The sequence below is a fragment of the Emiliania huxleyi genome, assembly GCF_000372725.1.
Source record: "Emiliania huxleyi CCMP1516 unplaced genomic scaffold EMIHUscaffold_46, whole genome shotgun sequence".
Lineage (NCBI taxonomy): Eukaryota > Haptophyta > Isochrysidales > Noelaerhabdaceae > Emiliania > Emiliania huxleyi.
This window is the reverse complement of record NW_005198537.1, coordinates 264,750-285,113: the sequence shown is the minus strand read 5'-3', so window position 1 is coordinate 285,113 and position 20,364 is coordinate 264,750. Positions and strand designations below refer to the sequence as shown.

The window sequence follows — 20,364 nt, the reverse complement described above, 5'->3', positions numbered from 1 at the left end:
GGGGGGGGGGGGGCGAGGGGGAATAGGCGGCTGGGTGCGGCGGGTGGCCTGGAGACGTTGGCACGAGGCCCATCGTCGCCTCGAGCTTCTGAAGCCGGGGGACGGGCGCACCTCCACCGCCCGGGTCCAGGCCGAGCTGCGCCTCTAGCGCAGACAGCTTTCCAAACATCCCGCCGACGGGCGGCGGCGTCACAGCCGCAGCCGCGGCGGGCAAGCCCGGCGCAACCGCTGCAGCCGGGGGGAGCGACCTGGGCTCTGGTGGTGCTGCCGCCGCCGAGGGTCGAAGCCGTTCGATCGCCGCTTCAGCCGCCGCCCTCTCCGCCGCCATCTTCTCGGCTGCAGCCCTCTCGGCCGCCGCCGCCAACTTCTCCGCCGCCACCTTCTCCGCCGCCGCCCTCTCGGCCGCCACCTTCTCCGCCGCCACCTTCTCCGCCGCCGCCTTCTCCGCCGCCGCCCTCTCCGCCGCCGCCCTCTCCGCCGCCGCCTTCTCCGCCGCCGCCCTCTCGGCCGCCAACTTCTCCGCCGCCACCTTCTCGGCCGCCGCTTTCTCGGCGGCCGTGGCTGCCGCTGCAATCGCCGCCGCCGCCGCCTCCTTCTCCGCCGCTGCTGCGGCCGCAGCCGCAGCCGCAGCCGTCCGGGCAGTCTCGACCGATTCAGCTGCCGCTGCCACCGCCGCTGCTGCCGCTGCCGCCTTGGCCGCCCGGGCCGCCCTCGCCTCCTCATCGTGAGACGGGTGCGCCGGAGCCGCAGCTGGTGCGGGCGCCGCCTTCGCCGCCGCCAGCCGCTTTTTCTTCTCCGCCTGGCGGAACACAGGACGGGTTGGGAAAGGTGCCGGTCTCTCTCTTTCTCTCTCTCTAGGCCTCTGCATGCACAGAGCAAGGCTCCTAAAGAGCACCCACCTTTCGCTCCTCCAGCAGACGGGTCATCGCTTGCTTCGCGTGGTAGAGCGCGTCCGTCTCCTCCGCAGCCGCGCCGTGCAGCGCGATTGCAGTCTTGAGACGGACGAGGTCGCCCGCCTCAGTCGCCTCCTCGAGCTCGGCGATTGCCACTCGCAAGTCGGCTTCGGGCGCGAGGTTTGTCGCGGCCGGCGGCAGTGCCTACAGACACGTGTCGAGGGCCTGTCGCGTGGACGTGCCGGCGGGTGAGAGACGGCGGCTCCAGCGAGGCAGCGTGCCGGTGCCGGGCCACGCTTGTGCAGCCGCCGCAACTCCTTCCGCATCATCGTCGCGCGCCAGTACTCGGATGAGTCGCCTGCGATCTCTCCGTGCTTCTCGATCGCTTCGCGCAGCGCATCGATGTCTTGCGCCGCTGTCGCCGCCGCAAGTGCCTCGAGCGCGATCGATCTCCGGACGGCATGCTCCGCTCGCGCGGCGGCATCACGCTCCGCGGCGAGCGAGGCGGGCTGCGGCGGCGGAGCAGATCCCGCGGACTGGGCCTTGGACTTGCGCGGCATATGAGGCGAGACCTTCTTGCGCGGCGTGCGAGACCTTCTTGCGCGGCGTGCGAGACCTTCTTGCGGCGGGACCCCTTGCGGGACGAGGTGCGAGACAAGAATTTTACAACAAAACTCCCTCGCACAACACTGGGCACAGGACTGGGCACGGGGCTGGCTCGCACTGGCACTAACACAGGTACACCGAGACAAGAAAAGGAACTTTCTGTGCGTCCAAGTGCTCCGTCTTTTGCCTAGGGTGGGCGACGGCTAGCGCATCACACCCCTCTCCTGAAAATCCCTGTGTGGTGGCGGCGTGCCGTCCTCCCATCCCTCCCTTGGGTTGTCTGTTTTCTTTCTTTCTTTTTTTTCCGTCTTTTGCTGTGTGCGTAGCGCACCACACTCCTCTCCTTAAAATCCCTGTGTGGTGGCGGCGTGCCGTTCTCCCATCCCTCCCTTGGGTTGTGTGTTTTCTTTCTTTCTTTGCAAAAGGGTGATCGCGCCAACGTGTTACTTTTTGGTATGACCACACTATCATGTGTGCACAGAAGACGAAATGAAGGAGGTGTGGGAGCCGACAGCCAGTGTCGAGCACGCTGTGAGCACAGCACAGACAGCCACTACAACACAGCGCATCCAACACAGCTGCTCACGCCTCCAAGTCGGTCTCGCCGAGCAGCTGCTTCTGCGCCTGCTCGATCAGGGTGCGTGCCTACAGACAGGTACGGTTGTGTGTGGTGGTGACAGCATTCGAGCTCTCTCGTCATCCACCAACAGCAACCATCAGAGGGCTGCAGGGAGCACACCTGCTGCTCGCGGCGGCGGATTGTGTCCACCATGCCTGCCTTGGCGTGCAGTGATGCGTTCTCCTCTTGCAGCCTTTCGACCGCTGCCGTCTGGTTGGTGGCAGATAGCGTCAACGTCTCGACCCGATCCGTCAGCAATCGGTTCTCAGCCGTCAGCCTTGCAACTTCTTCAGCGTGCCGCGAGCTCCGGCCTCCTTGCGCCGCAATCTGCTGCGCCTGCCTCTCCATCTCCGCTTGCATCGTCTCACAGCGCTGGTTCGCCTCCGCCAACTCGAGACGGAGCGAGGCGAGACGCTCCTAGCGCGTGCGGCGGGAAGTGTTGTCGCGAGGCGGTGCGATCATCCGCATCATGCTGTCGTGTGTGTGTGTGTGTGTGTGTGTGTGTGTGTGTGTGTGTGTGTGTGTGTGTGTGTGTGTGTGTGTGTGTGTGTGTGTGTGTGTGTGTGTGTGTGTGTGTGTGTGTGTGTGTGTGTGTGTGTGTGTGTGTGTGTGTGTGCGAGTGTGCGTGCGCGCGCACGCGCACGCGCGCGCCTCGTGGTTGCGCTGCTCCGCCTGCGCGAGATGCATCCGGCGCTCCATCTTGCGGACGAGGAAGCGTCCGAGGACCCTCGAAACCTTCCGGTCCTCGTCGTCGCGTTGCAGCCTCTGGTTGTCGGCTCGGAGGCGCTGCGCACCAATCTCCAGCTCCGCGAGCGCCGTCTTCATCGCCTCGTTCTCGCGCACCAGGAGCTTTGCCTGTGGTGCAGCAAAGTGTCACTGACGGGCGCATAGGGTCACGCAACGTGAGAGTGATAGCAGCCTCGCCTGCGCGGTCGCCTCTTGCAGCGACACATCTTGCCGCTCGAGACGCATCTCTGCCTCACGCAGCTTGACGTTCGCCTTTCAACCATTCAGTTTGCATGGTCAGACACGCGATGAGGAAAGTCGCGGCGGCGGAAGCTGGCATCGCCTCTTCAGCGTCCCGCAGCGCTTCTCTCCGGTGGGCGGTGCTCGCCGCCGCGTCCGCATCCCAGACTGCCGCCTTGGCTTGCAGATGGCCGTGGGCATTCTTCTCGTCGAGCAGCTCAGAGAGGAGCGACTGCTCTCGACCACGCGTCCGGTTCAGCTCTGATTCGAGCTCATTCTTCTCCTCCGCCCAGACCCTGGCCTGGCCGTCGAAGCCCGCCGCGAAGCTCTTCCGCTCCTCGTACTTGATCGTCGCGTCGTGCAGCTCGATCCGCAGCTGCGCCTCCGCCTCGTTCCGCTTCTCGAGCGCGGCCTGCAGCTCGACCACCTCCACCGTCAACTGCTGATGTGCCGCGCTGAAGCGATCGCGAACGCGCGTCAGCTCGCTGATGGCCGCCGCCTTGTCTGCTTGGGCCTTCTCCTTGTGAAACTCCGCACGCAGCATCGCCTCCCTCGCCGCAACAAGCTGCTCCCGTGCCTGCTCCGTGTCGGCCGTCGCACGGCCACCCGCACCGTGCTCCTTCAGAAACTTGAGCTCGAGCTCGAGGAAGTAGACCTGTTGTGAGTCGCAAGGTGCGTGATCGGCAGGGGATCGGCATTGACGGTGCGGGGGACTGGCAGAGCGGGGACCTGCTGCTGCAAGTTGTGCACGAGCTTCGCCTGCGCGATGGCCTCACCTCCGCCATTGGCATTGAGCGGCTTCAGTGGGTACTTGAGCGAAGGGCTGCTGGCCGACAGCAGCGCAGATCCACGCGGCGATCGGCGCGGCTGCGAGCCGGGGCTACTCGGCGAGAGGCGGGTCCCGACGGCGGACAGCGCCATCTGTGTGTTTTTTGGGCTGGGCCGGTTGAAGCGTTACCACAGACGAGCGGCCGTCCTTCTCTTCATCTCTTGTCACGCTTTGAGAACGACTCGGGCGTCTCGCGACAGAGAGACTATGGAAAGGTCACGTCATGACGGTTAGCCGCTGTCACGACCGTTAGCCGCTGTCACGACAGCGGGGAGCTGTCATGACAGCAAACGACAGCGACAGTGACACCTACCTGTGTCACCAGCTGTCTGTCACCAGCTGTCACCAGTTGTCATTGCTGCTGTCATTGCTGCTGTCATTGCTGCTGTCTCTCATGAGCACCCCCGCAGGACAGTGTCACAATGGGATGTGGTGCCACTAACGAGAGAGACAGGACACTCAAGATATACACGCACGCGCGCGCGACCGCTCACTCGCACGACGCCACGTGAGAAACCCTCTCAACAGTAGCCACGCACCGTCAGCAGCAGCGGGCGTGAGTCACAGAATCTGCAAAACCCTTGCCCTCCTTCCTCCAGCATGTGCCGTGATGGGCTCCAGCGCTGGTTCATCTGCCGCTCAAAAATCTCACGCGAGCGAACGGCGTCAATCATCAACCGCGAGGATTGGGACCTTGAAATCCACGATCGCAAGCAAACGCGCAGAGCATTGAGCAACACACCTCGGGTATTGAACCTCTTGGCCATTGCCGACGCGAGCCACAATTGGCGTTGATCAGGAACTCTCATGCAGAGAGCTCGGCTCTGCTACAAGAAAGCAGGCTCACCCTACACAGAGAAATTCTGAGGTAGAGGAGCAGGAGTTTTGCAAAACGTGTGAGACCGCGTACAAACGCTGCTGTGCATCAAGCGCTGAGAGCTACATCCACGCGCACCGGTGTCTTATTTTAGTCCATGAGGTGTAATGCACAGATGGGTGGGTGGGCGGTTGGGCCCCTTCGCTGGTGCCTGTCACTAGGGCTATGGCTGCCTCACTGTTGGCGCTGCCTCGCTGTCGCTGTCGCTGTCGCTGTCGCTGTCGCTGTCGCTGTCGCTGTCGCTGTCGCTGTCACTCGCAGGGTCCCGCGCTGACATTGTCACCGCCTGTCGCTGGCGTTCACTGGCTTCACTGTCACTGTAACTATGGCTGTCACTGTTCTTGGGTGCCTTTCACTCCTCCCTGGCAGCTGGCTGTCACCAGCTGTCACCAGCTGTCACCAGCTGTCACCAGCTGTCGTTGCTGCTGTCGTTGCTGCTGTCGTTTCGCAGCCGCTGTCACGACATATTGACCACGTCGCGACCGTTAACAGCCGTTTTACCGTCATGACGTGAACTTTCCATATTCTCAGAGATCAAAAGGGCGGCGGGAGCGGAGTGGCGTGGACGAGAACGCGCGTGCGCGAGCAGCGGACGGGCGATCCTGAAACGTCGTCCTTGGCCACGTGCCCCGCTGGACCAAGAGAGGGTGGATAGAGATAGGCACCTCAGGCGACCGCTCGTCCTGCCCCTCCCCTCAGCAGAGCGGGCGAGAATGCTAAAGCATTCACGCCACGGGGAGGGGGGGGGGTCGCGGGGGCGGGGGCGCAACAAAGGCGGGACTTCTGCATCAAAGGCCTGCAGATGCCTTTTCGCCCGTGTGTCAGCGCGCTCATTTGCAACATTCTTTCGTTAGTGCCAGTGCGCACCAGTCCCGTGCCCAGTGTTGTGCGACGCGGTTTTTGCTAAAAGTCTGCTGTGGGTGTTGTAAATTCTTTTGCGAGGGAGTTTTGTTGTAAGATAGTTAGAGGCTGCGCAGGCCTCCCCCGGTATTTTATTGCTGGTCTGGCAAAATTCTTTTGTGTACCCGGTATCTAGATAGTCACCCCTTTGTTGCGCGTGAACTCGGTGAACGAGCTGCTAACCCTCTCACACATGACATGTCGCACGTCACGCTGCGTTCTCGTCTCCAATTCGAGGAGGGCGACTCGATGGTGCGGTTTGACGAAGGTGCGGGTTTGCTCGTGCTGATCAGGCATCGTGAGCTCGTAGCACTCGCGATGCCTCCCGACGACGACCAGGCGCCGCAGAGGCCTCCCATCCGGTGCGAGTCGGCAGGGCGGGTGGAGCGCATCAGCTTCAGCCTCGACCACCAGCTCGCAGCGGTGCAGCGCTCGGCGGTCGATCTCGACATCTTTGACCTCGCGAGCGGCAGCACGTTTCCGTTGGCGGCGCGCTCGAGCGGCAGCAGCGGGTTGGCTGCGCGCCATCGAGGGCGGATCCTCGGCAGCCACTGGCCGGGCTCGGAGGCGTGCGAGCTCGCGGTCGTCACGACCGCCGGAGTCGAGCTGTACAGGGTCCTCCGCGAGCGGCGCTCGCTCAAGCTGCTCCGGCGGGTCTCGCAGCCAGTGTCGTGGTCGGTCTACTCGCACGAGACGCGGCTGATGCTGCTGGCCGCGGGGCAGCAGGACAACCTGCTGTCCGGGCTGCAGCTCCAGCCTCGGTCCGCCGTCCGCCTGCCGCGCTTCGAGGTCCTCCTCTCCCCGCTGCAGGGGCTGCCCCTCGCGCAGCCCCTTGCGCAAGGGCAGCAGCGGCCTCGCCGCTCGCTCCAGGCGCGGCACGTAAGTGTGCACCGGGTGTACGACGCGCTGTACTGCGCCCACATTGACGAGGAGGCGCGCAAGGTCGTACTCTACGCCCTCTACCGAGACGCCGTCCTCCGCCAACACGTGAGCCCGCCTCCGCGCCACCTCCTCGCCCACCACCCCACCGCCACCGCCGCCGCCACCGCCACCGCCACCGCCACCGCCGCCGCCACCGCCACCGCCCCTGCCGCCCACGCCGCCTCTATACCTTCGAACAGGAGCTGCCGACCCACTCGGCGCGTGCGGCGCTCAGCGTGTGCGACAACCTGCTGGTCGTGCACGCCCTCGACCAGCAGGCCCGCCTTCTCGCACCCTCGGCAGCGGTGAAGGCGCCTCTTCACGCGCCCGCGTGCGGAGCAGGTTGCCACCCTCTTCGACTTGCGCATCAACCGCTCCTGCCCCATCTCCGCGCCGCTGCCGCTCACGACCCTGCCCGCCGACGGCTTCAGCCCGGTCTACTCCCCGCACTGGCTCATCGCGCCGCCCGACAAGGTGGTCGACCCGCTCGCCGGGCGCGCCGGTCGGCTGAGGCTCAACTTGCGCGCCATCGCCGCCTCCTCCATCGACAAGGTCTGCCTGCTCGAGTTCCTGCTGCTGCGGTCGAGGCGCCTCCCTCGCCCCCCTCGCGGTGCTGGCCGACGATGGTCTGACTGAGAAGTGCGGAATGACTGCAGGTCCAACCTCGTCCTCCTTGAGGTGCTGGCCGACGCGCTGAGCGAGCTCGAGCCGCTGCCCACGCTCTCCCGCATGTTTGCACTCCTGCAGCAGCCCGCGGCGCAGGCCGCTCTCGGCGCGCCCGTGGCTCGGGACGGCGCCGCAGCCGCCAACGCGCCAGTCGTTCGGCTCACGGACTCGGGGCGCGACAACGAGGCGCTCCCCGCCGCCGTAGCCGTCGCACCGGCACCGGCGCCGGTGCCGCCCGCCGCCAGCGGAGCCCAATGCGGGAGCCACCAGAGCGAGAGCGGCGCCGAGGAGGTGGATGACTCTGGAACGGGCGCTTCAGAAGGGGGCGGGGAGGGCGAGCGGGCGGCAGAGGAGGCGAATGGCGGTGGCGGCGACGGCGACGGCGACAGCGACGGCGAAGGCGGCAGCGGTGCCGATGCTGACAGCGGCGGCGAAGGCGGCAGTGGCGACGGCGGCGATGGTGCCGCCGCGAGCGATGGGGTCCGAGGAGCTGACGGAGGAGCTGTCGTTGGCGACAGAGAAGCCGCCGCTTCTCCAGCGATGGGAGGCGGGGGGGCCACCGCCGCCGCGTCGCTGGCTGCAGCGGCGCAGCAGGCGGACGCCGATCGGCAGGAGGCGGCGGCCGCGACTGCCGCGGCGGTGGCGGCTGCAGACGCGGAGGCGGACCCGTACACTCGCAGCTGTGCCACGCGCCGCGTTGTCAGCGTCGTGTTCCGCCCGGCGGCGGAGGCGCTGCCAGCAGAGGCAGACGCGCGCTGTCAACGGCGCCAGCGGCCATTCGTGTCCGCTCCCACGCGCGCTGCTCTTGACCGCTCTTGGCGCGACCGCAGGCGACGGCACTTGCTCGCCGCGATGACGGCGTACTTGCACAGCCAGGTGGCCGCGGGGGCGTCCGCGGACCCGGTGCCGAGACGCTCTCCCGCTCTCCCCGCCCGCAGGCGCTGTCTTGCGCCACGGCTCAGCATTCCTGCCCCTCGCGGCGGCAGGTGTTGGGCGAGATGCTCTTGCGGTTGCTCGCGGCGGAAGGGTCGCATGCCCAGCTTCAGCTGCTGCTGACTCAGCGCGCCGCCCCCGCGCGGTCTCGGCCTGCCGTTCGATCCCACTCTCACTCCGCGCTGCTCCTCCTCGCAGGCGTATCCTTCCCGATTCTGTGCCGCTCGCTCTCTTCCTCTTTCAGCTCGCGCCGGCGTTTGCTCCGGCGGCCGACTTCGGGCTCGACGTTCTCAAGCGTCTCGGCGCTCCGGCGCAGGAGGCGCTGGTGGCGGAGCTGCTGCAGCAGCAGGACGTCCTCGCGGCGTGCCGTGTCATTCGCAGTCTCCGCCTCCTCGCCTTTCCGCCTCGGCCGGTGCTAGCAGCCGCTGCGGAGTGCGGGAGCGAGGTTTTCACTGCAGTCTACTCGTTCTTTCTTCTGCGCAACGCGTCCTGCCGTGGCTCGGCGTCGTTCGCTCCAGAGGAGGCGCGGCCCTCACGAAACTCACCCCGCCCCGCCATTTTTTTCATTCCCGACTGAGCACACACTCTCACACCCTTCGCTTCAATTTTGCGCGCCCCCCCCCGCAAACACTCACAGGCGTGCGACGAGTTCGTTGCGCGCTTCGAGGCGCTGCAGTGTGGTGCCAGGACTGGTCATGGCGGTGGCGCCACGTGAGAGGTGGGAATTCCAAAAACTTAGGGGACCCCTAGGCTTAAAAGGGTGGGCCCTGGGGCGCCTGCGGCTTAAACGGCTTAAAACTTGCCTAGGCAAGTTTTAAGAGCTGCTGGGCCGCCGATTCCTTAAACGGTCTTAAACGGTCAAACGACTCGGCAGCCTCCCCGCGCCCTTAAACGCGATCACACCATGAATGGTCTATACTCAAAACTTGCCGACGGGCGGCGAAAGCTCTTCGCTCGGCCCCGAGAGCGCTTCGCTCTCTGCCGCCCGCCCGCCCGCTCGCTCGCCCGCCCGCCCGCCAGCCTCCCCGCGCTTAAACGCTCTAAATGGCTCAAATGGCTCAGGTTGGGCGCGGTGTGCGATTCTCTTAAATGGTCTCTTAAATGGGAGCGGCAGCATGGGCCCAATCTCTTAAACGCACCGAGGCGGCTCTGGAGCCGCCAATCTCTTAAAAGGTCTTTTAAAAATCCGGCCCTCAGAACCCTAGGGGTCCCCTAAGTCCAAAAACAAATAACGGTCAAACTCTGAGACGAGATGGGATTTAGGAACATATGTCCCCCCAAAATGAGCCCCAAAATGATGCCGAGCTTTATTTTTCTCTCCTTTTTTTTGCTTTCCCGTGAGCGCTGCTGTGTCTGTTGGAGTTTGTCCTCCGTGGCTCCAGCTCCTCGTCCCCGTCCCCCGGCCGACCAGCGCGAGGGGCGCGTGCGACCTCAGCCATACCGTCCGCGCTTAGGCCTTGCGCGCCCTCCCCTCGGCCGTCGACCCTGCGCACCCTGGCGGCCGTCGGGCCCCCGGTCTGTCGCCCCGGCTCTCCGCCAGCTCGGAGAGCTCGTCCACCGCCTTGCGACGCGCTCGACCCGCCAGCCTCTTTGCGGCGGGGCTTGCGCTCAGCCCTCGGCATCGTAGAGGGGGGCGAGGGTCACCCTGCCGTCGCCCCACGCCATCGAGAGGAGAGAGCCGCGGGGGAGGCCGCCCGTGAAGCGGAGCGAGACGAGCGGCTCGCCTGAGAGGGGGGCGGAGGTCGGGCATGCGAGGTGTGCGGAGGCGGGGTGGCGAGGTGTGCGAAGCGTGCGGGTGGCGAGGTGTGCGGCGGTTTGGCAGGCGCGCACCCGAGGCATGCCCACGCACTGGCCCGAGTGCGCGGACCTGCAGCTCCAGGGGTGGGGGGGGGGAGGGGGGGCGGACAGTGAGACGCGGGACGAGACCCTCCTCCTCGCGGCTGCGCGAGGGGGGCAGGCCTGCAGCGAGGGCAGCAGCGAGGCGGAGAAGAGGCTGACCACCCCCTCGCCGCGCGGTACCGACCAGCCGACCGCCAGCCTCCCCGCGCCGAGGCTCTGAGGCAAGGACCATGCGAGGGAGACGATGGAGGCGCCTCGGCTGGTCCGCTCGTCCGACCGCCGCCTCGCGCCCCCAACCCCGCCCCCGCCCCCGCCCCCGCCCGCCGCCCCTGCTGGCGGCGCGTCGCGAGACGAGCCCGCCGCGCCGACGGCGGCCGGTGCTCCGCGCGGCTGCGGGTCCTCTCTGTCTACTGCGCGCTCGGCCGGCCGCGCGGGCGCCTTGCCCGCCGCCGCCGGCGTGGAGGGCGGCGCTGGCGCGGCGCTGCTCAGGCCCGGCGCCGCGGCGAGGAGGGCGAGGTCAAAGGCGCCGACGTACTCGCTCGTGACGGCAGCGGCAGCGCCGCCGCCGCGGCGCGCGAAGCCGAAGCGGAGGGCGTGCAAAACGGGCTGTCCGCCGCAAGCGAAGAGGAGCACGCGCGGCGCGTCCGCGCTTAGCGGCGGCGGCCCGCCCCACGCCGCGGCGTCGCACGGCGCGGCGAAGCGCCGCCACGTGCTCCACGTCCAGCCCGCCGTCTCCCACACGCGCAGCGTCCCTCCCGTGCCCGCGCCGAGCAGGAGGGCGCCGCACGGGGAAGCGCTCACCAGCGCGATCCCGCCGCCCCCGCCGCGCATCCACAGCCGCATCGACCCGTCGCACCCGCCCGCCTCACCGTCACCGGCGGCGGCGGCGGCGGCGGCGGCGGCGGCGTCGCGGCGCGACGGGTCGCAGACGGCGACGGCGGGCCGGTGCCGCGAGCCGAGAGCGAGCCAGTCGCCGAGCGGGTGCCAGGTCAGTGCCGCGACGGGGGGCGAGGCGATCCGCTGCAGGAGCGAGGCGCCGCCCACTTCTCCGCCCGCGAGCGAGAAGGAGAGCCGCCACAGAAACAAGCCCCCGCCCGCCCCGATGGCGAGGCTTCCGGCGGCCAGCGGCTGCCACGCGAGGCAAGTCACGCTGCGCATACCGCCGTGGGCGAGCCGGGTGGGCGACCAGCTCTGCGCGGAGAGGTCGTACAGGGCGACGCTGTCGTCCTCCAAACCCACGGCGGCGAGGTGCGCGCGCCTGTCGAGAGGGGCCCACAGGGGCGGCGCGGTGGGAGGAGGGCAGGAGGGCAGGATGCGTGGGTGTGCGGGCGGCTGGCGGGCACACCGCTCCGGCCCTGTCGCCGTGCCGACCGCCGCGAGCACGGGCGGGTGGCTCTGGTAGCCGATTGCACGAATGCGGCCCGTGGGCGGCGGCGGCGGCGCCGCCGCCTCTGCGCCAAAAGCTTTGCCCGCAGCGCGAAGCAGGCGCTCAAACGCGCCGTCCGAGCCCTCCCAAGTGTCGGCGAGCGAGGGGGGCGGCGCCGCCGCGTGCGCGCCTTCGGGAAGTGCAAAGCCAAAGGCGCCCTGTCGCGACGGCGGGAATCGAGGCAGCTCGGCGCCGCCGACAGCGCGGTACTTGAGCTCTGCAGTCGCGCCGGAGGCGAGCATGCCGTGGATCTCGACGAGTGTCGGCCCGTCCTGCGTGTCAAAATTCTCGATGCCGCTGAACATTCGACAGCGAGGAGTGCGAGTGAGAGCCGAGAGACGAGAAAAGAATCCCGACTGGGGACAGCGGGACACCAGCGCGCACTGTACCTCTGTGTTCGTGCGTTGCCCATCTCTACGGGAGATGACTGCTCTATTTATTTATTTACCAGCGCGAGCCGACCCCCGGCCCCTCGCACGAGAGGCACCTCTCAGTCGCACCCGACACACACCCGGGGGCCAGCTCCCTACGCGCGACTCTGGCGCGCGACCCGCGACGCACACGCACACACGTCCCCTAATGACACGGCCGGCCCCAGTCTAGCATGGGAGGCGGGCTTCGGGCAGATTTGGTGTGCGGTGACTACCGCCGGCGCGGCTGCCCCTCCCGCCCGCCGTTGAGCAGCGCCGCCGCGGCGTGGCCCTGGATCATGTCGAAGTGCCGGCGCGCGACGGCCGGGTCGCCAGCCGTGACGGCGGCGAGCGCGTCGATGGTCATGCAGATGCTCTCGATCAACGCGTCGTTTGCACCAGAGACGGCGGTGCCGCCTCCTGCCGCTCCGTGCCCGGAGCCGGGCGCGGAGGCGGAGGCGCGGTTGTTGAGCCGGTTCCTCCGGTAGCGCGCGCGCGCCTCCTCCTGCGCCGCGTTCTTGCGGTACCGCGCCGCCGCCTCCTCCTCCCTCGCGTGGGCGGCCGCGGCAGCAGCCTGCTCCTCCAGCGCAAAGACAGACGCCCTGTCGCCGTAGCCGCCCGCCGCCCCGGCGTAGCCGCCCGCGTCGCCGTAGCCGCCCGCTCCGGCGTAGCCGCCCGCTCCGGCGTAGCCGCCCGCCGCTCCGCCGTGCCCGGCGGGCGGCGGCTGGCCGGACCCGCCCGCGTGCGTCGTTGCGGCCGGCGCTGCCCCGTGCGGCCGCTTGAAGTCTGCGGTAGGGATGTCGTAAAAGTTGTTTCGCAGGCCGGGCGAGCGGCTGCGCCGGTCGGCGTCGATGGGCGGAGGCGCGTGGGCGGGTCCGCCGGCCGGCTGCCCGCCCGCCGGCTGGCTGCCCGCCGCCTGCGCCGCCTTGAAGGCGCGGTACTCTCTCTCTCGGCCGGGCAGCGGCTCCTCCTGCGAGGGCTGGCCGTACCCTCGGGGAGGGGTGGCACCGCCTCCTCCGCCTCCTCCCACAGCGAGCGACGAGTCGCGGGGCGCGGCGGGCGGAGGAGCGTGCCCGTGCGGCGCGGCGGCGGCGTCTCGCGTGGCGGACTGCGCGCCCGCGGCAGCGCCGCCGCCGGCCGGCGCCTCCGGGGCGGGCGCGGGGGGCGAGGAGGTCGCCGCGCGGTTGTTGAGCCGGTTCCTCCGGTAGCGCGCGCGCGCCTCCTCCTGCGCCGCGTGGGCCGCCGCCGCCGCCGCCGCCGCCGCGTCCGCCGCGTCCATGGGCGGCGGCTCGTAGTGCGCGCCCCTCCCCGCCCCGCGGTAGCCTGCGGGCGCCTGCTGCGCAAACACAGCACCGCCCGCCCTCCTTCCGCCACCCGCCGGCGGCGCGGCGCGAGGCTCGTGGCCAAACCCGTCCGGCTCGTGCGCGCCGCCGCGGGGCCCGGGCTGCCGCCCCCTCCGGTCCGCCTCTGTCGGCGGAGGGCCAAAGGCCGCGCCTCGGCCTCCCTCGGGCAGGGGCGAGGGCCAGAGCGGGAGCGGGACAGGCCAGGCGCCCGCCTGCGCCTTGAAGGCCTCGTATTCCCGCTCGCGACCGGGCACAGGGGACTCGGCGCCGTACGCCGCGGGGACGGTCGCGCCGGGACCGCTCCCTCCCGCGGGTGGCGCCTCCTCCCACTCGGCGGCCGGCTCCGCTCCTCCCGGCGCCTCTCCGCCCGGCGCTCCTCCCGGCGCCTCTCCAGCCGGCGCGGCTCCGTGCGGCCGCTTGAAGTCTGCGGTCGGGATGTCGTAAAAGTTGTTTTGCAGGCCGGGCGAGCGGCTGCGCTGCTCTGCGTCGATGGGCGGAGGCGCGTGGGCGGGTCCCGCGGCGGGCTGCGCGCCGGACGCGCCCCCGACGCGTGGCGGCGCGGCCGCCGCCTGGCTCTGCTTGGCCAGCCACGCCGCCTTCGCCTCCGCCTCCGCCGAGCGCTGAGCTGCCGACGCGGCAGCGGAGGGTGGCGGCGGGTTGTGCTGCGAGTTTTGCCCCGCGAGCCAGCGAGCTTTGGCCTCCTCTTCCGAAGGCCGGTCCGCGGCGCAGAGGTGGGCGGCGGCCGCGCGAGTGAGAGGTTGAGAGGAGGGGGCGAGGTAGGCAGGCGGAAGGTGTAGCGTGAGCGCGGAGGAGAGCAGCCACATTGATGAGAGATGATTGCGCAAAAAGAAAAATCCAGTTTTGGCCGCGCCGCTGAACAAAAAAACCGTAGTGCTCTGATGACACCGAAGCTCCTGTCCACTCACACTCATCAATCACGCTCCGCTCCGCCATTGCTGGATGTGGCTCGCGCTCGCCACCACCGCCGCCGATTTTTCCAGAGCTCAACCTCCATTCAGCCCCCTCGAGAACCCGCAGCACAGCCTCGGCGACCGGGCGATCAAGGATCTGGCAACGGGCAAGGAGGTGACGGAAGGCGACTGCTTCCGGCTCGCGTTCGACAACGGCCTCTCGCTTCGTGTCGCGACGTCAAAAGACGCCGAGCCGGGCACGGTTCTGGTCGCCGCGCGGCCGCGGTCGAGGAAGGCTGCAGATAGCAGGCAGTCGGTGGAGCCGGTTGAGCAGGCGCTGCGCCGCTCGATCGAGCGCGGCTTCACCACGGTCGTCAAGGCGAGCTTGTGCCGCCCGCTCCGGTGACTAGAGCCGGACTGACACATTCAGCTCGGACTGACACCAGGCGAGCTACGAGACGCTGCGCACCAAGGCGGTCAAGGGAGAGCCCGCCCGCGCGCTGCGCCTCCGGCTGGGGCATCTCTCGGGGGCGGATGAGGAGGAGGTCGTTCTGATGGCCGCAGAGGCGCGCGGGAGAGCCCAATCCCCGCGGCCGAGACACGCACGCGCCAGCCTGTCGAGCACCGGTGCAGGTGGATGAGAATTCGGTCGTCTCGTTTGACTCTGTGCTCTGCGGTCTCGAGAGCTGCGGCGTCCGGCTCGCCCGACGGCATCACGGCTGCGGCGAGTGAGGCGCAACTCGCGCACAGCAACGGACGACTCGATGCGTTTGGCTTGGCTCCCTCTCGAGCATAGCGCCCCGAGGACCTTGAAGCGTAGAGCGTCGTCGTAGAATGCTCGACCCTTGCCGCCACCGCCGCGCACGATTAGATCTAGACGTCTTGCGCACGCGGCAAGGGATCGGTTGGCCGTACCGCCGTGCGGGGCCCTCTCCACGCAGCGTCTAGCGGACACTGCGGCGGATGAAACACAGGGCTCCGCCGTGCCGGTGGTGGCATGATTGTGTGCATGACACATCACTTATGTGAGCGCCGTCCCTGTCTCGCTCGGAGAGCGATTTGATTTGAATGAGCACACGTATGTGCATTTGTATGAAGAACATTGTGAGACGCAGACGGCCTACAATGTAGGCACACAGACGGACACCAGGGACGAGGGAGAGTGTCACAGAGAGTCTCAGACATATCGGCACGCAAAGCGCACAATTCACGCAGATGCACCACCTCACTCAAAGTTTTATTACCCAGTATACACACGGCACTTGGGCCTCTCTGCACTCTGGATACTGGGTCCATACTGGAAGGGAGAGACTGCGTGACACACCGATCAGGGATCACCGTTACACGGCAAACCGCCTGCGACCAGGCGTCAGGCGCCCAGGCGCGCAAAGTCGAGCCGTCCCATCGCGCGATACGTGTGAGTGCAAGTGTGTCGGGGAGCAGGCGAGGAGTGTGTACAAGCGGCCAACAGGTGCGGCTGTGTGGGTTGCGGCGCCGCCTCTAGACGGCCGAGCGGTGGGGCGAGGGGGCTCTGGTGGCTGGCGCGGCTCCCTATGGTACCCTCCCTAGGCGGAGAGGGGCGACTCGACTGCACTCGAGAGCGTCAGGTCGCGCACCTGAGCGGGCGTGTCGCGGGCGTGTCGTGGCCGCGCTCTCGGAGGGGGAGAGAGCCGAGAGGCGGGGTGTGCCGAGGGTCTACGGCACGCCTCCATCACCACGCCCCGCCGCAGCGTGGCCCAGATCGGGTGCCGGTCCTCGGAGAGGGCGAGCTCGAGCACGCTCGCCGTCAGCGTCTTGCGCTCGTCCCTGAGAATGCGGACGCGAGAGGAGGGTGCGAAGGTGGGGGAGGCGGCGGAAAGGTGGCAGAGGTGGCAGAGACGGTGGCAGAGGGCGGCACGGCGCAGGCCGGCAGGGAAGGGAGACGCACCTGGCGCGGAAGCCGCGGCAGTCTCGCTTCTCGCTGAAGGAGGAGACACGAAGCTCGACCGTCCGCGAGAGCGTGCGGGGCGGCACCGCGGCGAGCAGGGAGGCGAGCGAGGATGGCTTGCTGCTGCGAGCCGCGTGACACAGGGCCAGGGCCCGCAGGGGCTCGCTGATGGCTTGCGGGCGCAGCAGCCAGTCCGCCACCCAGGGACGCGTGTATCCGTCGAAGAGGCACGCGCCGAGCCGCTCGACCGCCTGGCAGCGAGGCGCGGGCGAGAGGGTCGGCTGTGAGGGGCGGCACCGTGGGTGAGTCGTTTGGGCGAGCGGTGTCACCTCGTCAAAGTGACGCTGCTTGACGCCGAGCGGCGCCGCGCAGGAGGACATCGAGACGACGGGAGCGTCTCGGCTCGGCGAGGCGACCCGAATCGGCAACGCACACACTGCGACGCCGGCAGAGGCATCCGTCAGCCGCTCGCATGCGGCCTCTCGCGCGCCGAGCACAGCCTCGCGCCACGAATCCGTTCGCAGCGTCACGCCAATGCACCGAGCCACGGCCACGCGCCGCCACGTCTCCTCGTCGGCCGCCGCAGCGCCAAGAGCAGAGCAAGCTTTTGCCGCCAATCCGATTGCATTGAGGCAGCTCGCTCCGTCGAAATTCGGCACCGCAGCCAAGATCCGGCACAACAGGTCGTGAGGGAGGCTGACGAATGTGGCGACGTCCGGTGGTGGTATAGAGGCAGGCGAGGCCCTCGTGCACATGCACATTCCGTCCACCGATTACCGTCCCGACAAACTCTTGCTTTTTTTATTTTTTTGTTAAGGTCCTCCGGGCCCCTTTAGGGAGGCAAACCCTGGCCGGCCCTTAGAACCCCAGGTAAGGCCCAGGTGTGGCCTAGGGCATCAGAAGGGACCAAGAGGAGTCCAGTCTGAGCCATAGAGCCCATGTCTTTGCCCCCGAAGGTCGCGTTCAAATGCCCGGAACGGACGTCACAGTGGTGTCCGGCCGGCGCGATCACCGAGCTGTGACGCTCAGGGAAGCCCGATGAGGTACTGGTTTCTTTGCCCAGGGCTGGCCTACGGCCCGTGCTGGATCAGCTGAGCAAGGTTTGGGGAGAATCCTATAGAGGGATCTTCAGATATTTTGACGGATGACCGAAAATGGGCAAAAACGGGGTGATTTTTGTCATCCGTCAAAATATCTGAAGATTATACTGGACTCCTCTTGGTCCCTTCTGATGCCCTAGGCCACACCTGGGCCTTACCTGGGGTTCTAAGGGCCGGCCAGGGTTTGCCTCCCTAAAGGGGCCCGGAGGACCTTAAAGCTTTTAGCATTGTCTCAGCCACGAAAAAATCGCTTCTCTTGGCCGCGACCAGCTGGCTGGCGTATCGCCCTGCGGGGTTGCTTTTTGTGTTTCTTGCAAAAAGGGCTTTTATCATGGTAGTCTCAGCCACGAAAAAATCCTCTGCAATTCACGTGAATGTGACTGTCGTTGCTGTCTCTCTCCCTTCTCGACTGTCTGTGCTTGACAACCCTGTCGTGAACAGGGCTCCCCAGGCCCCAAATGACGTGTGAGTGTTAGAGTTGTTTGGTATTGCTTAATCTCTCTCTGTGCTTGTGCGTCTTGGGTCCGGGGTTGTGTTTTTCTGTGAATGAAACGTTCGGGGCCCGGGGTTGTGCGTTTATGTGAACATCAACAACGCTGCTCGCAACATGCGTGTCGCGCACTCGTTCATGACCGGTCTCAATGCCCCTTAGGCTGTATCCATGTTTCCTCGCGCACCCCGTCTCGTTTCCTTTCCGTGTTTCTCCACAGCACCCTCTCGTTTCCTCTCTAGTTTCCCGAGGAAACTCCGTGGAAATCAGCTGGTTTGGGCCCAAAATCAGCCAAAGCGGCAAAATACCGGGGTATACCTGGAAATTACCCTGCGACCGGCTGGGTATTTTGCCGAGTTCCTCGGTTTCGCCTCAGATTTTGCCCCAGACCAGCTCTCAGACTCAGGGAAACTCGCGAGTTGCCAGATTCTTTGGACGGACGGAAAAACACCCCCCTTTTATGCCTGACCCTGGCCATGGCCTCTCTGGGGGTGAGCTGGGCCGGCCGCCTCCGGGTCCGCCACTCGCACGGTGGGCTCGCGTCCGGGAGAGCATCCGAGACCCGCGGTTGCCCGCTCGCTGGGCGCGACCTACATGGAAATCCACTGCACACAGATCTGTGCTTTTGGCGCCTATTGCTCGCTCTCTGTGCAATCGCAACGCCAGAGGCCGCGCTTGGAGAGTGTGTCGCAGTGCTGCTACGTCAGTGGATTGAGCCGCGACGCAGGCTCCATCGGTGAGCTGCGGCGGCGCACCGGCCGCTCCATGCATGCTCTCCGGCGAGCCGTCGCAAACGCGTTTCCGTCCGCCCGTTTCATCGAGTTTGCCCGAGTGGTAAAATGCAATCGAATCTGCCCGAGTGGTCAAGTAAAACTTTGCCTTTCGAAAAGTTGCCCGAGTGGTCGAGTGGTCAAGTAAAACTTTGCCTTTTGAAAAGTTGCCCGAGTGGTCTGTGGGGAAAAAACGAAAATCGAGACGGACTTCTTCAACGGCCGGGCAACATGTCTTCCTTACTATTATTAATTGATGCTTTTTGCACGGCTGAGCCCCCCCCCCCCCCCCCTCCCCCACGCCCACTCCCTGCCCTCTCCCGCCACGCACTCCGTCAGAGCCCCCTCCCCTCTTGCACAACAGGAATTTTGACAATTAACAAGATTGATGGGCTTGCCCATCCCGGAGTGGTTCGACTCCACACAAATCCGAGACGGTGATGGGTGCGTCGTACGATGGTCTCAGGCCCAGTGAGGTAGTGCATCTGACCATCCCGGATCCTGCTGACCAAGCTCCTCTTGTAGCTCGATCGGTCACACCGCCATCGCCGCCGGGGAGAGGGGGGACGACACTGCCTCGGCAGCGTGCACCTCGATCCTGTACCGTGTTTGTTATGACCCCCCCCCCGATGAACACACCAGTGAGGGAGGGCGAGACGATCGAGGGGTCCCGTACCACGCGGAATTGACCCTATCCAGTGCTCAAGTGCTCAAGTTGCCAGAATGGAGCACCAAACACCCTCTAGTTTCCCTGGAAATTTCCGGAAACGCAAAGTGCTGGGGACCCTCTCGTTTCCTTTTTGGTTTCCGGAAACATGGATACAGGCCAAAATGCCCCACCCCCCTGCGCGCGGGCCTTCTAGGCCCGCGGGTAGTCTCCCCCCATCCCCAGGGCCTCCAGGGCTCGCACCTCAACCTCTCACAGACCAGCGCATAGCGCCATAGCACATGGACGTATTTTCTTCTCATAACAAGGCTGTGAATGAAACGTGTAACCGCGCGCGACGGATATATTATGTATGTGTATATGAGCGCGGTCCGCCTCGACTTCCCCGTCGGCCCCGGCCGAGCGCGCGGTGGATCCCGGCCGTGGCGACGAGCCGCCGAAGACACGAGGCGGGAGCGAGAGGCGGCGCAGCGCGCGCTCGGCGAGGGAGGAGTCGATTTGGAGCGCGTGGCGCGTGCGGTGGAGCTTCAAGACTCGCTGGACGTCTCCACCGCCACCGCCTCGGCAGGCTCGGAGCACGAGGCGCTGCAGGCGGCCACCACCCGTCTGCTGCAGGCAGCGACCAACGGCGCTCACGAGGAGGAGGTTGCGTCGGCGCTCGCGGCGGCTGAGGAGGCCGCGGCTGCGGCTGGGCTCCCGCCGCGGTGCGCCGCCGCCCGCGCCCGCGCCCGCGCCCGTTGCGCCGACAAGCTGGCCCTGCTGCATGAAGTCATGCCACGGCTTTGGGTGGGCGGGTGGGCGGCGCTGAACAACGACTGCCAGCCACTGAGGCAGCGCGGCATAACACACGTGGTGTCAGTGGTGTCTGGTGATCAGCGGCGCCTGCCCGCCTTTGTGAGGGGGCACTACTACGCGCGTTGCGACGATCGCGCGGAGTCAGCGGCGAACCTCTCGGCCCACTTTGCGCCCGCCGCCGACTTCATCGGCCGTTCGAGGGCCGAGGGCGGCGTGGTGTTTGTGCATTGCGGCGCCGGCATCTCGCGCGCCCCAACCGTGGCGGCGGCCTACGTCATGCTGGAGCTGGGACTGACCGCAGCCGACGCGATGAAGCTCGTCCGTGCGCGGCGTACTTGCGCCCGGCCCAACGTTGGCTTTGCAGAGGCGCTGAGGGAGTGGGAAGGTGCGTGCAAAAAGGAGCCGGGCGCAGAGTTGACTCCTCGACAGGGGACGTGCACACCGACATCGCTGTGATCAATATTCGTCGGGCGTGC

The 20,364-nt window shown here is 67.1% G+C and overlaps 7 protein-coding genes across 7 annotated transcripts in view; 3 read left to right on the top strand and 4 right to left on the bottom strand.

The window, feature by feature from the left end:
- The window catches only part of EMIHUDRAFT_464376 (hypothetical protein), a gene marked incomplete at both ends in the record, with an annotated part of 5,061 nt that extends 1,056 nt beyond the window's left edge, over window positions 1-4,005 (bottom strand). Inside the window, 8 exons of the mRNA XM_005768358.1 lie at window positions 112-799; window positions 900-1,097; window positions 1,656-1,686; window positions 2,086-2,144; window positions 2,239-2,535; window positions 2,854-2,973; window positions 3,254-3,739; window positions 3,814-4,005. Of these exons, the coding sequence (XP_005768415.1) occupies window positions 112-799; window positions 900-1,097; window positions 1,656-1,686; window positions 2,086-2,144; window positions 2,239-2,535; window positions 2,854-2,973; window positions 3,254-3,739; window positions 3,814-4,005 (2,071 nt within the window). The remainder of the gene's footprint in view (window positions 1-111; window positions 800-899; window positions 1,098-1,655; window positions 1,687-2,085; window positions 2,145-2,238; window positions 2,536-2,853; window positions 2,974-3,253; window positions 3,740-3,813) is intronic.
- A 1,883-nt stretch (window positions 4,006-5,888) lies between these two features.
- On the top strand, window positions 5,889-9,070 carry EMIHUDRAFT_451592 (hypothetical protein; the record flags this gene model as incomplete). Its single annotated transcript, XM_005768357.1, has 9 exons — window positions 5,889-6,479; window positions 6,561-6,677; window positions 6,812-6,916; window positions 6,954-7,192; window positions 7,268-7,342; window positions 8,108-8,180; window positions 8,264-8,355; window positions 8,409-8,733; window positions 8,848-9,070. 9 exons carry the CDS (start codon window positions 5,889-5,891, stop codon window positions 8,923-8,925), a joined length of 1,695 nt encoding a protein of 564 aa, XP_005768414.1. The 3' UTR covers window positions 8,926-9,070.
- Window positions 9,071-9,818: 748 nt separating this feature from the next.
- EMIHUDRAFT_210947 (hypothetical protein) lies at window positions 9,819-11,780 on the bottom strand (the record flags this gene model as incomplete). The annotated part of the gene is made up of 5 exons (XM_005768356.1): window positions 9,819-9,934; window positions 10,041-10,077; window positions 10,230-10,265; window positions 10,980-11,307; window positions 11,545-11,780. 5 exons carry the CDS (start codon window positions 11,778-11,780, stop codon window positions 9,819-9,821), a joined length of 753 nt encoding a protein of 250 aa, XP_005768413.1.
- Window positions 11,781-12,117: 337 nt separating this feature from the next.
- EMIHUDRAFT_210946 (hypothetical protein) lies at window positions 12,118-14,052 on the bottom strand (the record flags this gene model as incomplete). The annotated part of the gene is made up of 3 exons (XM_005768355.1): window positions 12,118-12,390; window positions 13,426-13,699; window positions 13,820-14,052. The coding sequence occupies 3 exons, from the start codon at window positions 14,050-14,052 to the stop codon at window positions 12,118-12,120; spliced, it is 780 nt and encodes a 259-aa protein (XP_005768412.1).
- Window positions 14,053-14,160: 108 nt separating this feature from the next.
- Window positions 14,161-15,252, top strand: EMIHUDRAFT_356224 (hypothetical protein). Its single transcript, XM_005768354.1, has 3 exons — window positions 14,161-14,518; window positions 14,586-14,684; window positions 14,773-15,252. Exons 1-3 carry the CDS (start codon window positions 14,189-14,191, stop codon window positions 14,869-14,871), a joined length of 528 nt encoding a protein of 175 aa, XP_005768411.1. The 5' UTR covers window positions 14,161-14,188; the 3' UTR covers window positions 14,872-15,252.
- A 105-nt stretch (window positions 15,253-15,357) lies between these two features.
- On the bottom strand, window positions 15,358-16,827 carry EMIHUDRAFT_464373 (hypothetical protein; the record flags this gene model as incomplete). The annotated part of the gene is made up of 4 exons (XM_005768353.1): window positions 15,358-15,755; window positions 15,846-15,945; window positions 16,067-16,317; window positions 16,396-16,827. 4 exons carry the CDS (start codon window positions 16,825-16,827, stop codon window positions 15,705-15,707), a joined length of 834 nt encoding a protein of 277 aa, XP_005768410.1. The 3' UTR covers window positions 15,358-15,704.
- Window positions 16,828-19,453: 2,626 nt separating this feature from the next.
- On the top strand, window positions 19,454-20,344 carry EMIHUDRAFT_210942 (hypothetical protein; the record flags this gene model as incomplete). Its single annotated transcript, XM_005768352.1, has 2 exons — window positions 19,454-19,738; window positions 19,970-20,344. The coding sequence occupies 2 exons, from the start codon at window positions 19,454-19,456 to the stop codon at window positions 20,342-20,344; spliced, it is 660 nt and encodes a 219-aa protein (XP_005768409.1).
- Window positions 20,345-20,364: the final 20 nt, after the last annotated feature.